Source organism: Nicotiana tabacum, chromosome 18 (genome assembly GCF_000715075.1).
Source record: "Nicotiana tabacum cultivar K326 chromosome 18, ASM71507v2, whole genome shotgun sequence".
Taxonomy (NCBI): Eukaryota; Viridiplantae; Streptophyta; class Magnoliopsida; order Solanales; family Solanaceae; genus Nicotiana; species Nicotiana tabacum.
In genome coordinates, this window is record NC_134097.1 from 1,746,733 (window position 1) to 1,760,841 (window position 14,109).

Below are 14,109 nucleotides of genomic sequence, written 5' to 3' on the forward strand. Positions count from 1 at the left end.
AAATTTAAAAGAACAATTCTACGTACATTTCGCATATTGTTACAAAACGTTACACACTAAAAGTAAAGTTAAAATTTGTTTGTCACAGAGAAGTAACTGAACTACGCGTGAATTGTTTAGAATGCCATTAAATTTTCAACGTCAATGTATGACTCATTACTCCACACATAAACACATTATCAGTCGGTATATTTCACGACATAAAGTTTAAAATACAAAAAAAAAAAAAAAAAAAAAAAGGAGGTGGGAATTCATACTTGCCATCGCAAAACTCCTTGTAGTTTCTCTCGCCATTATACTATCATTTGATTCAATTAAACATGGAAACCTTCAAGCTGCCTCAATTTTCAACTATTTCACACAAAACCAAATCATGAATAAAACTTACAATGTTAACATGTTTGGTAAATACCTCATGAATTACAGAGCCCAGATTTGATACAATTGCCTCACCTTACGAGTATACTATGTTACTCAAACTCTCCGAAAATATCATTGGGTGCGTGTCAATCCTCCAAAAGTAGTGCATTTTGAAGGATCCGACATAGATGCAACATCATTTTGGAGAGTCCGCGCAACATAGGGAATATATATCGGTTAGATGAGAAGCTCTGGTAGCTAAAAAATAATAATTTACATGAATTTACGGAAAGAAAAACTACAGAAACTATCTACAACAAGAAAATAAAAGAGGGAAAAAACAAACAATTGCGTAATGCTACTCCCCGTGGATCATGACAGACTGAAAGTGTACTCTCTTGATTTCAACAAAGGTTGAAAATTCCTTGCTCATAGGTTGTTTCCACGGTTCACCATCCATCTGCATATACGCTTCTTTCCATTCGCCACCTCTCAATTCAAACCTAATTGCTGAAGCCTAGTGAATAGAAACAGATTTTTTTTATTAAACCTGAATCAATAATGTCAAACAACTCCGACCAGCAGTGGTTGTGGTAACAATAAAAGTGTCTTAGAACAAATGAACTGATGAAAACATGAACATGAGTTATGACATTCTCTCTGCAAAATATGTGTGTGTGTGAGAGAGAGAGAGAGTGTGTGTGCACGCTTGTGAGAGTGAAAGACAACAAATCGCTGAAACATATGAAGCTTATTAAAGTGGCAGAAAAGCAATAAACTCTAACATATACGTTTATCAATGAAGTTTCTAGATCTTGCATCTACTTATCGAGGGAATACGAGAATCTAATCTTTTGTGTGTGTGCGCGTGCGTGTGTGAGAAAGAGAGATTTTATGCGGGTACTCGTACGAGAGTGAAGAAGGAAGGAAAACAAGGCTAGTGTTCCATAAGAAGCAAAATGAAGGACAGTAAGACAAGAAAAAAAATTCTATTAAACCCCCCCCCCCCAAAAAAAAAAATCATTCAGCGTTCGACAGGAAATTATACAAAGCAATGCACATGACAATTTCATAAAATAGAGGAGAACAGTTTCCAGCGAGCAGAGCATATCTAAATTGATTGCACTGTGATACCTGGGCAATATGTTTGGCGGAGATGAGTTCAACCATAACCATAGAAGCATGCCACCCATGTTTCAGGCCAAATATTTCAACATATCCATCATCTGCATGGGCTTCAACAAAACCCCTCTGAAATTTCAAAAGCAAGTGAAAAGAAGTCAATATTATTGTTTGTAAAATGTTACAGTGGATAATGCCTTCGCTTATTTCAAAAATAGCAACTGATTCATTGAGTAGGATATAGCACTTGGGGTCTTCGGCTCTCATTGAGCTCAATCTTAGCATGGAAATATAGAAAACTCAGTACCCTCAAAGACACAGCTCAATTGTTTATTTTTTCAGTATGTAATAACATCATATTCAGTATTTCAAGAGGAAGGTGACTAAAAATGAAGTTGCTTGATAAAATGAAAGGAACTATCAACTTCTTCTACTTAAAATGTCCAACGAATTTTCAGCCAAAAATCCTAATTGATCAAACATGTCTATTTGTCTACCAGGGGCCTGATTTAAGTCAATTGAGGTTCTTGCAGCCCTCTGGATACATAGTCCTAAAAGTAAAAGGACAAATGCAAAATGGAAGTGCATCACCATTAGAGTACAAAAGTCACTGTCTGATGCATCTAATAAAAAAAAGAATACCTTCTCCAAATACTCTGGCTTCAAATTCCCCCATGGATTCCTTCCACTGCCATAGCTTGGAAGATTCAAAGTGACTATAGACCGAACACTACAACATGAAGGAATGTAAAGGTCAAGTAAAAGGAGGTATATATATAAAACTTCAGAACATGTAACAATTCATTAGAAGCACTATATTTGTCAAAATATCCCAAGAAAATTTGAGGAATCCAAGTGATTCTGCATCTTGTGATGGATTTTTTAGTACATTGCTCTAACAGACACCACAGGATGAATGTCAACCTTGAAGGGATAGGGACTTGCTCCCACTTTGAGCTATTGACCTTCTTGACATATAACCGCAGAATGTTATTTAATCCCCTGCATCAAAAAAATACTTCAGGAGATCAGATAATTTTTTATAACCTTCAAGTGATCAGATATATGCTTCAGTAAACTAAACTTAAAACCCAATATATGCTCTAAAATGAAAACAGCAACAATAACAAGCGGGCAACAAGATCTTTCCAAAAACATTTTCTAAATGAGCTAATTACACAACATCAAAATCCAGTAGAATTGTCCCGAAGAAAAGCTTGGAAGGTAAAACACCATATCTAAAGCCATTGTGTATCGAAAGAAGAGAAGAAGGCATATATCGTATACGAAATACCGCTTATGATATAGCTACCTACAGTAGTATTCACATGGAGCAAGTAATTAAAGTGGAGAGTTAAATTTCTAATCAAGTATAATGCAAGACAACTAGCTCTATATTTAATTAAAGACACAAATCTTCAAGACAAACTACATTTTGTTATTGAGTTGTTAGAAAGTACATGGAAGTGGTTTTCTTGTGCATGACTTTGGCCGGAAGAACTCTTAGCTTTAGCTAGCGTTTGACCATAGATTCCCAAATTTATTCTGAAAAATCTGATTTGGGTGAAGTTTGGTTTGAAGGTGAAAATGTGTTTGGACATCAGTTTTCAAAATATATTTCCCAAATTTATTTTGGAAAAACATGAAACATGGCTTATACCCACAAGTTCTAAAAACTATCACAAATACCCAACAGTACCATTATCAATAACATTCATTAACCATAGTCCTGAACATAAATAAATTTGATACAAAATTATCATTTTTATAATGAACTACATGATACACTATCAGGTGACCGAAAAGACGAAGCAACATTGTTACAAAATAATAAATGGTGGGCTCTTTTATAAAATACAAAAGTTTAGGGCAATTTTAGAAAAATGTAATAGTGATATTTTGGCCCAAAACCAGCTATTGAGCTGGTTTTGGGATTTGGGATTTTGCCAAAATGTAGGCAAAATCTATGGCCAAACATGTGTTTGCCAAATAAAACCCAAATTTATTTTGGCAAAATCTATGGCCAAACGGGTCCTTAAGATGCTATAAATAAGGAGCAAACACGTGTTAAACCAATCTATCAGGACATTTGTGGTCTTGATAAGTGATCTCTTATAGTAATATCATATCAAACCTGTACACGCTATCTTTCATGCCTAAGAATATCAGTATTCTGCATTCAGCGATAGATGTATGTAAATTTGATAGGCCAGCTTGACAAGCAACTCTTTTGATCTGAAGTGCAATGAGAGAGATATCTTTTTTAAGACTAGGACTAATGGATCCAGTCTACAAATGTCACCAAGCAGGGCCTTACTGATAGATAAAAGAAATGGTTTATATCTCTAATTTGTTCTGACCCCAATCTCTGATGAATTAGACAAGTGAGAGGGAAGTAAATTGTATGATTATGCATGTAGGGAAAAAAGGAAAATAGAAACAATTATGGCATCCGGGATTTGAGTGGATAATTGAGTGAGACAGTTCCAACCTTAAGCCAGGATCGCTGCTACAAGGTGCAAAGAACCAGCCTTGCTTGCAACTATATCCTGAGTAAATCAACTGCAGTAAATATTCTAGTTAGAATCTAGAACCTTGAACCCATGAAATTAAATATAGTATACTATGAAAAGTAAAAGCATCGATTAGTATACACTTCAAAACTTGTATAAGTCTTTGTGGCAGAAGTTTAAAAGGCAAGTAGTGGCTATAAAACATCAAAGGATGGCAACACTTATGCTGCAGTAAGAACAACAAATCATCTGACAAGCATTACTGACTATAAAACTGCTAGCCATCATATGCATAGAACAAGAGTCTTAACGTAACTTTCGCTAGATTATCGCATACTACAAACGGAATCAAAGATCAGAACACTATCATAGGATATATTATGCAATTTTCAGTTAGTAACCCAAATACCCTAAATCTATCAAGAGAAACTGAAGAATTTAAAATCTCCAACGAAAAGTAACCCAAGCAGAAGAAACTGAGTACTGATGTTTAAAAAAATGAGAGATCAAACTTTTCGCTGGTCTTCCTTCAACAGGAGAAACTTCAATTCCTAAACATGTAAGATTCTTGATTTAATAGGTATTCTAGTGAGTCTCTCCATTAAAATAGGTCTCACTCAAATCCTTAACGACAAAACAAGAACGCAAAAGAAAATCCAGATAAACATCCATGCTAGTCACTACAGTACTTCATAAGAACCAAAAGTGGGAACTAAAACAGAAAAGTATTTTTTCCAAGCTCCATCTTCAATTAGATACCCTAGATGTTTCAGGAACTGATGAGCTATAAATTTTAACAAGAAAACATATTCATTGCTTGAATGAATAATGGAATATCCACTTGCAATATTCAAAAAATTTGTATAGTCCTCTTACCAAATAAAATGAAAAAGACAAAAAACAACAAAAAAATGGAAGCAATGCGACTAGAGGAAAAATTCAATACAAATACTTTCTTGGTGGTCACAGAACGTCAAATTACATGCATTGTTCAATTTAAAAAGCACAATTAAAAATATGTCAGCACAGGCATGTGTTACCAAAACTTTGGTCTTTTGCCCAATTTCTAAACTCCACATTAGAAAGCCATCTTGTGCAAATTGATCACCTAGATTTAAGTGGAAAGAGTTGAGATCCTATTACTTGAATTATAGCTCAGTCGATATATGGCTTCCAAGGTTTTATGGGTCTTTGGAGAAACTTTATTCTGTTAGTGCAGAGGCCCTTTTAGTGTTCACCAAATATTACACATCTGGGACTGAAGTTTGCTTCACTTCAGACATATGTCCCTTTCCTTGTTAGAGGTGCTGCTGGTAATACATTTCTTCATTTGAGAAGTATCTATGCTTTATCAAGTTGAATTTAAGAAAATAATAGATCAAGCAACTTTTTAAAATTAAAACTAAAAGAAATGAACCAGTTTATGATCAAGAACGAGAGCTTCAACCTTGTTTGAAAGAGGACCTTGAGCAAGGTATGGCTTTTCATTGCGTAGATGGTGAAAACCATAGGCAACTTGCGCGTCCATTCCTGCAATATTAGTGGTAAAGACAAATTGTCACAGCTGCTTGTTTATCACATATTGTTGAACAAAAATAAAAATAAAAGTATGACACTGAGTAAGCAAACAGGCAATTTTCTTTGTTGATAACTTTGATTTTATTACCTTGTCTAGACAATGTCTTTTCTTCTCGAGGCAGGGTAAGTTGGTGGTAGACACCAAGAGCCATTTTTTTGGGGTTAAAATAATTTCCCCTCTATCCCAATTGGTTTGGCATCATTTCCCTGTATACAGATTTTTGGGAGTTCGAGTCACCCCAAGAGCAAGGTGGGGAGTTCTTGGAGGGAGGGGAGCCGAGGGTCTATCGGAAACAGCCTCTCAACTCCAGGGTAGGGGTAAGGTCTGCGTACACATTACCCTCCCCAGACCCCACTAGTGGGATTATACTGGGTTGTTGCTGTTGTACAGATTTTCGGGATGTATAGGAAAGTGTGCCAACTTATCTAGCATCTGGCCCTATCACTTTAGTAGCAGCAGTAATTATAGTTTCAATAACTCCAAATAACAACTGTTCTCAAAACTAGCAAAAGTGGTGGTACAATGGTGGTGATAGAAACTATTTTTTCTTATTTTTAGCAACTCCAAATATTGACACTGGAAGACCAAGTGCTAGTTGAGGGAGTATATGTATTTGTAGAGGCACTGCCAACTAAGAATAGTAACATCAGCTTAAGCTATAAGATATAATCAAGATAGATAACAAGATACACGTAAAGAAGTGGTTTTGCCAGAATTGATTGTGGATTTTCTAGTATTCATACAAATCTAAAAGAATTTTATATTTTTCTAATAACATCAATGACACTGATCTATATAGACCAGTCACATGTCTTGCCAGATAGCAGCAAATAAATGTATATAAAGTAATAAATCATGATGTCGAAAGTACTTTGATGCTCTAGTTAGACCAAGTTACTGTTGCACACCTATGCTAAAGTAATTGTAAAATACTCCTTGATAGTAGGACGACTTCTCTGGTAATTGCCCATAAACTTCCAATTCCTGCACAACCAACATCGTAGATGAATTAGTTGAAACAGCTAGAAAATTAAATATGTTCATAATGACTCAATTTAAAGTATTTTTTTTTTTTAAAAAGATGGAGGTTTATCCTTAAGGCAGGTCATTGACAGAATGAACCTTCGGCATATCCATTCAATCAAAACAAGGAATGAAACAAACAAACATATGATACCTTGCAACTTGCAAGCTGACAGAAAAAAAAAAGATGCATGTACTAAACCAATATATGGAGATGCGCGTTCTAGTTGAGCATCTAACTGTACCAAAACACTAATCACATAAGCAAAAGTACTGTAATATTACATTTAGAATGAAAACCATCCAAGTGATACTTAGATGCTAAATTCCCAAGAAACGTGTAGTAATCATATCCTTGAAGCATAACTAATTTACTAGGACCAATGAAATAGTACTGTACGAACAATGAATGACTTTAATCAAGAGAACATAAGTGTATCTATTAACAAGTCTCCATGCATTGATTTCCTTGGGACCCTATGAAATAGCACCAAACAAACAATAAATGGCTTTCATTTGGAGAAGCATAAGTATATATTAACAAATCTACAGCACATTGGTTTCCTTAAACTACAAATTGGCTACGCCAAATTGCAAATCTCACAAGGCACTTTTGGGCCCCGAGTAGTATATTAACCATGAAGTTGGTAGTTTAGCACACTGATGACCAAAAGTGGCGAGGAATGACTCATTGACAAACTCCCATTCTGTCAACTGGGGAAAAGACATGCACTGTAGATGCTTCTGGAGTCATCTAGTGTGCTGCAAATAGCAGAGTGAGTGATCTTTATGGCTCAACAAACACATGCTTAGATTTTAGGTCCTCTAGTATCAGTTTTCTAGTTGGTGAGAGAGATGGTCACTGGATTCGACAGGCAGCAGCTGCATGCTATTTCGCCAATAATAAGCTGAGAGCAGTTGGCATGGAAGAAGATTAAGCAAAGTACAATTTTTAGCACTGTGGATATGGTGCTCATACTAAAAGATCAACAACATATGATAACGAGCTACAAGAAGTAAACATCTGACCGGACGTAATAAACTTTATGAAGGAAAAACATGTAGTGAGAAATTACATGAGACAAACGAAATCAGGGAATAGGTTTTACTCCAGATTACTATACTATTAAGGACGATAATACAGATTAGGACCAAGACTACCAATGCATGTCCATTCAAGATACCAGAATGAGTTTCAAAATAATGGATAAATCAATCACCTCATCAAGAGATGCACACTCCGAAGGTTTTAAAGAATAAGGTGTCTCCAAAGCTTCCCCAGCTGGCATTGATATTACAAGATTCCAGCTGCAAATGAAAGCTGTTGTTTGATAAAGTTGCTAAGAGTACATATGATGTTCAAATAATTAAGGTAGAAGACAAGAAAGAAGAAATGACAACTAATCTCTTATATCCATCCTAAAGTAAACACTTCTTGCAACTGCATGAAATTGATATAAACTCGTGTTCTGTTTTACTAAATATCTTCATTGACACATTGATTTTACTGGCACACAAAGAAAAATAAATTAAAACATTTTCCAACAATAATACAAAGAAATATGAGCCTTACTCATGTTTCAGGTGTATCACGATTAAAAAAAAAACAAGTTTCAAATTTCAAATAGAAACATAATGAAAAATAGAAGGTGAAATTTAAACTATATATATACTTTTGAAAGCAAATTGCACATCACATTTATAATTTTAGGAGATTGACACCATGGAATTAGAAAATGGTTTATTAACTATGGATAAAATAAAAATATTCACCTATCTAGACGGCAGATAGGACCATTGGCAACCCTGTCAAGAATTCTTTTCGTGGCTGCCTTCCAGTTAAAAGGAAATGAACCGCCCTGAAAAGAGAAGCCCCACACATTTCAGAAAAACTAGTCAGAAGAAGAGAAAGAAAGAACTGATCAAGCAAGTTGGAAAAAAGATACCAATAGGAGCTTACCCAACCAAAACTTCTCGACAAGTCATTTCCTGTACCAAGTGGAATTATGCCAGTTGGTGGAACTGGCTCCCGATCTTGTTTCTTGAGCTCTCCAAGGCAACCAAGTACCCACCCAACAGTACCATCACCTCCAGCTGCCTGCAAAACCAGAAAATTACACTCATAGCTCCTTGATTACATTGTCCTTTTTGCAACAGTTAAATAATAACAATCACAAATGCCAGAAAAGAATGCACTGGGAGAATATGTCGTGTTTAAGAAGCAAAAAGGGGCCATAATTATGTTGCATAGCATGCATACCACGACCCTTATCTTTTCACGAGTCTCTTTTGCACAAGTGTCACCAAGAGCAGCAAACTTCTCTAGGCAACTCAATCCATATTGAACGAATTCATGCGGCTTCACAGCTGAAAGGTCAAAAACCTGGCACAGTTTACCGCACGAGACAGAAAGAAGATCAAAAGGAAAGAAAATCAATGCCATTTGTGAAAGAATGACTATTTAATAAAGATATTACACTATTTAATCATCCAACTAGATGTTTTCGTAGGAACAACCTTACAACACAACCAGCTACTTTCCCCCTCACAAGGAATATCAGAACATAAGAGCCCCATCAGAAACCACAAAGCACAAAGTTTAGACAATAAGCAACCAGAGCATAGACGAACAATATTCATGAAAAAGTACCTGTATTATTTCTAACATCTTAAATGTAAGAAATTCCTCTCACTTCCAGCGGCACATAATCCAATCACATATTATGTTCTTGGTAAGTAGAGGAACAGATGGACAGAAAAAAACATCACTCCTAGTTTTCTTTTAGGTCTCATGTTGCCAATGATCCTTTCCACCATATTAAGTAGATTTTTCATTTTGCTTACATGCATCAATGTCACATGGAGATATCTAGGCTCGTTACTCCAGTAGAATGAAATGATAGATGAAAATTTTACACATAGAATCAAAATTGGATGATTGAAATAGAGAAGTGCTTCTAAGGTGTTATGCAACAGAAGGATACCCACCAAAGAGAACGCTAAGTTTCCTACAACGGTTATAAGACCAGCAATGTTATATAAAGTAAATGTTGTGCCATTAAAGTCCAACACATCCGCAAGATGAGTCTCCCAGAGACGCAGATGCAAAGATGGATGTGCAGTCACAACAACAACAACAACAAACCCGGTGCAATCCCACAAGTGGGGTTTGAGGAGGGTAGTGTGTACGCAGACCTTACCCCTACCTTTAAGAAGACAAAGAGGTTGTAGACCCTCGGCTCAGGAAAGATAAAGCGGATATGCAGTCACACAAGATTAGATAAGGTACACCTAAAATCACATGAAAGGAAGCTTTTTCGAAAGACCTACAATTCCTTGAAATCTATACAGTCTTCGCAAAAGATAAAGCATAATGGGAGAAAAAGATCTATAGGCAATACCAATTAGTTAGAAATATGTTTAAGTTATGTTAGTACATTTATTTTATGTCTTATGCCTTCTAGGAGTCTTTTTGCCCTATTAGAGATTTTTATGCAAGTGTAATAATATATAGAGAACTTTTAGTGTTCCCTCTATCCCAATTCATGCGGCGATGTTTGCCTGGGCACAGAGTTTAAGAAAGAAATGAAGACTTTTGAAACTTGTAGTCTAAAACAAGCCATAGACATTTGTGTGACTATAAGTCATTTCATTAAGGATAAAATAGGAAATTTGAAGTTAAATTGTTTTTAAATAAGTATGATATTTTTTTGGAACAAACAAAACAGGAAAGTATGACACATAAATTGGGTCATAGGGAGTAATTTTTATTTTGTATAGTGTAGGCCTAAGATGAATTTAAAGAAAGGAACATGATTAGTGAGCATTCATATGGCACACCATGACTTGTTTGAGATTGAAGTGTAGTTATTTTTGTTTAAGTTGTTGCATCAATGTCACACGGGCAAGACAGGGGCGGACGCATGTTAGACTAAGTCTGCAATACCGCTTCATCGGAAAATTTTCCATGTACACATAGAAACGATGTACTAAATAGATAAATATAAATCAGATGACACCACTTGACGTAATGGGTTGCATGGTCTGCTGGTCGTGAGTGCCAATTTGCATAATGGAGGTCATTGGTCCGAATCTCACTACATATACCTTTTGTGCATTTTTTAAGCCTCTTTTGTTAGAAAGAAAAGATAAAGGTTTTGAGAATCGAACCCTATCCTTCTCTACGTCTAAAATTGAATAAACCAATACAGCAAAAGCTGGTTTGTCCTAGTTGATGAGATCATAAACAATAATGCTGGAAAGTAATTATTTTAGTAACATAAACAGATTAGAACCAATAATTCTTAAAAGTATACTCCTCCTGCTCTGTAATCTGCAAATTTTGGGTGATTATTTGCTAGTGTTGTTACTCTTCTCAACTTCCCTTCTCTCATGTCGTTATAATCACCGGATCCAAGATTTTAACTTAATAGGTTCAACTTTTAAAGTTCTTATACTAAACTAACTAAATTTTTAAAATTAAGAGTTTAAAATCCAATATTTGTTGAAATGTTGTTGTTTTTCACATATATATCTATGATCCATATCAAAAAATACTAGGTTCCGTTAGAACCGCTAGTTGTAGAGCTGCCATTGGTTATACTGAACTATTAACTTCTTTATACATGCTAGCTGATATAACTCCAACCAACATAGCTGCGCAATAAATACCCAGAATTGATATAAAAAATTCTACTAAAAGTTTAAAGTACTACGTAATAAATTGAAAAGGGTAGCCCACATACAAAGAAAAACCTGCATCAATCAAAAAATGCATCAAAATATTTCCTTTTCCCACATGTAATACTCACATCTACACACAAAAAAAAAAAAAAAAAAACTACACACGCGGACACGCAATGCAAAAATGTTTACCTGTTCTTCACCCATGAGATCCTGCAACCGAGCTTTAAGCTCCGGTCCATGTCTCCCACCACTTTTCGCATTAATAAACACAACCAACGGCGATTCACACGGCTTCGGAACCTCAGCCCCGTCGGCGTGAGCCATATCAAAATGCAGCTTCACTGAATCAACGTCCTTATTCTGAATCGCTTCTCTCATCGCTACCCTTAAATACTCAGGCATCGTAATCCGTTTTCTCAAATCCTCCTTATGTATCGTTACCCCTGTACATCCCATTATTGAATCTATTACCGACGATCTCGCCGACGACGTCGCCGCCGTGTTCCGACTCGTTGATAAATCTGTTGGTGTCGACTCCGGCGAACCCATGTCAAATGACTAATTTACCCCTTCTTCCCCCTTTTTTAATTGGTTATTAAAAGCCTATAATGTGTTGGATTATTTGTATAGGAGGAGGAGGAGGGTGGGTGTTTGGGGTAGGGGGTGGGGTGGGAAAGTGGAGATGAAGAAAGGTATTGGATATGGCGTTTGAATTTGGTATAAGAATAGAATATTTTAAAAGTAGTAATATTTGAAAAAGAATGTTGAGTATGGAAAAACAATTAAAAGTAAATACCTGTCACATTTTATGGCCTTGATTAAAGACAAAAATTAAGATTTATCTTCAACTAATACAAATATATAGGAGTGTAAGTTTTTTATATATTGATGGTATAATTAGTAACTAATTTGCTGATTAAAATTTACTGCTAGTATAAGAATTTGAAATTATTATTGCATATAATATAAATTTATATTTATATATGTTCATATGGATGACAGAAAACATTAGCATAGCGAGTGAAATGATAATAAACGTAACATCAAAGTTAAAAGGTGAAATAATTTAATCATTTTAAATTACTGAACTTTTGAAAATTATACAGAAAATATTGGTGTCAAATATTTTGTATGTTCAAATAAAATAGTATCATATGAAATATATTTAGAATATTTTAATATTATTTTATCTGTAAAATTTGTTCAGGGATCATTGATTTTAATTTTATTTTTTCAGTCTTTACGATCATGAGCCAGATGAATAACTAGTAGTTATGAGCAGCAATCCCTTAACTATATAGATTTTTTTTTTTTTAAATGTAAGGATACATGCTACATTTACGAAGAATTGAGAAATTAACGAAATAGCAAATTAAAAGAGCCTACAAGATTTACCATTTCTTATGGTATGTTTATTTTTTCAATTAATCAAATAGGATTTGATCCAACTCACTTTTTGTATTAATTTATGTATTATTTGATACTTAAGATATAGTTATAATCTTGTCATTATTCATCTTAATATTCAAGAATTTGTCATTTTGTTGGTCATGCCATGTTAATATTTTTCAAATACTTTTGTAAGATTCTAAAATTAGGATATATTTTAATAATGTAGTCATTGATGTGCATCTTATTGGTTTACTGAACACCAGTTGTTTTCATGATCGTTCATTTTGCTCGGCAAACTATGGCAACCTTTTTCAAAATCAAATATTTGGACTTTGATCCAACTCATCTATTATACTATTAAATTAGGTAATATTATAAACTTAAATTATATATTTTTAATAATGTTGGATGCAATTTGTTATAATCGCCATTCACATATAAAAATTGTATATTTTAGTTACAAACAAAAGTGAATAAAAGGGTAGCCAGGTGCACAAAGTATTCTCCATTTACGCATGTATGATATAGACAATCTACTCTAATGCAAGTATTAGTGGTTGTTTCTACGGCTCGAACCTGTGACTTATAGGTTAATTAAGATAATTTTACCGTTATTCCAAGGCTACTAAACAAACGTGAATATTGTGCTAAAACTGGTTTGATTACGTTGCAAATCAATCTAAAAGGATGAATAGGAATTTTATTCAATGGATATTTTGACACTTTGTGAGAATGCGTTATTTTAACACTGTATAGGTCGAAATCTACCACGAAATATTTAGAGCGAGAAAGTATTGTAAAAAAATCAGTCGAGGTCGATCAGGAAATGGCGAATCTCGTAGTCGGGATGCTTATAACGGTCGAGGACGAAGTCCGCGAAAAGAACCGTAACGGCTAGTTTTTAAAATAGGATAATAAAGAAAATATTCTAAAGAATATTCTCTGTATATGTACTATTAGGGTTTACTAGGGATATCCCATAAAAAGAGGAAAAAAGATAGAAAAAAGAGATGTAATATTGACCTGATAAGAACGGATTTCAGGAAAAAAAATTCTTTCTCTCTAGCAAAGATACAAACACTACCTTTTTTCATCAAGATTCTTGGTCATATTATTTCATGTTTTACTGTCAGATCCGAGAATAGTTCGAACATTTTAGGATTTATGTGTCACTCATCATTGTCAGGAAGAACAATCATCCAGTTCATTCTTTATTGCTGCTATTTATTGCTAGTTACTCCTCCATTATTGTTCATACTTTTTGGATTATTTAATGCATGTTATTGTCAATCTCCCACTAGATTTGTCCCACATTATCCACATTTTAGGATCCGCATTTAGAGATATTATCATTAACTAGGTTTAACCTATCATTATCTAAATCCAATAGTTTTAACCGAAACTTATACTTTTTGGTCAAATAATTTGCCACCG

General features: G+C 34.6%; 1 protein-coding gene across 1 annotated transcript; it reads right to left on the reverse strand.

Moving 5' to 3' along the window:
- Positions 1 to 337: 337 nt before the first annotated feature.
- Positions 338 to 11,953, reverse strand: LOC142172857 (diacylglycerol kinase 7-like). The gene is made up of 12 exons (XM_075236532.1): positions 11,473 to 11,953; positions 8,858 to 8,980; positions 8,558 to 8,695; positions 8,371 to 8,456; positions 7,818 to 7,905; positions 6,483 to 6,558; positions 5,443 to 5,525; positions 3,974 to 4,044; positions 2,407 to 2,484; positions 2,125 to 2,212; positions 1,495 to 1,611; positions 338 to 877 (listed from the first exon to the last, which is right to left on the reverse strand). The coding sequence occupies exons 1-12, from the start codon at positions 11,830 to 11,832 to the stop codon at positions 719 to 721; spliced, it is 1,467 nt and encodes a 488-aa protein (XP_075092633.1). The 5' UTR covers positions 11,833 to 11,953; the 3' UTR covers positions 338 to 718.
- Positions 11,954 to 14,109: the final 2,156 nt, after the last annotated feature.

Coding starts and splice junctions, on each gene's coding strand:
- LOC142172857 (XM_075236532.1), bottom strand. CDS start 11,832: ATGGGTTCGCCGGAGTCGACACCAACAGATTTATCAACGAGTCGGAAC. Junction 8,981..11,472: donor ATCTCATGGGTGAAGAACAG/GTAAACATTTTT, acceptor AAACTGTGCCAG/GTTTTTGACCTTTCAGCTGT. Junction 2,213..2,406: donor CAAGTCCCTATCCCTTCAAG/GTTGACATTCAT, acceptor TTCATGTTGTAG/TGTTCGGTCTATAGTCACTT.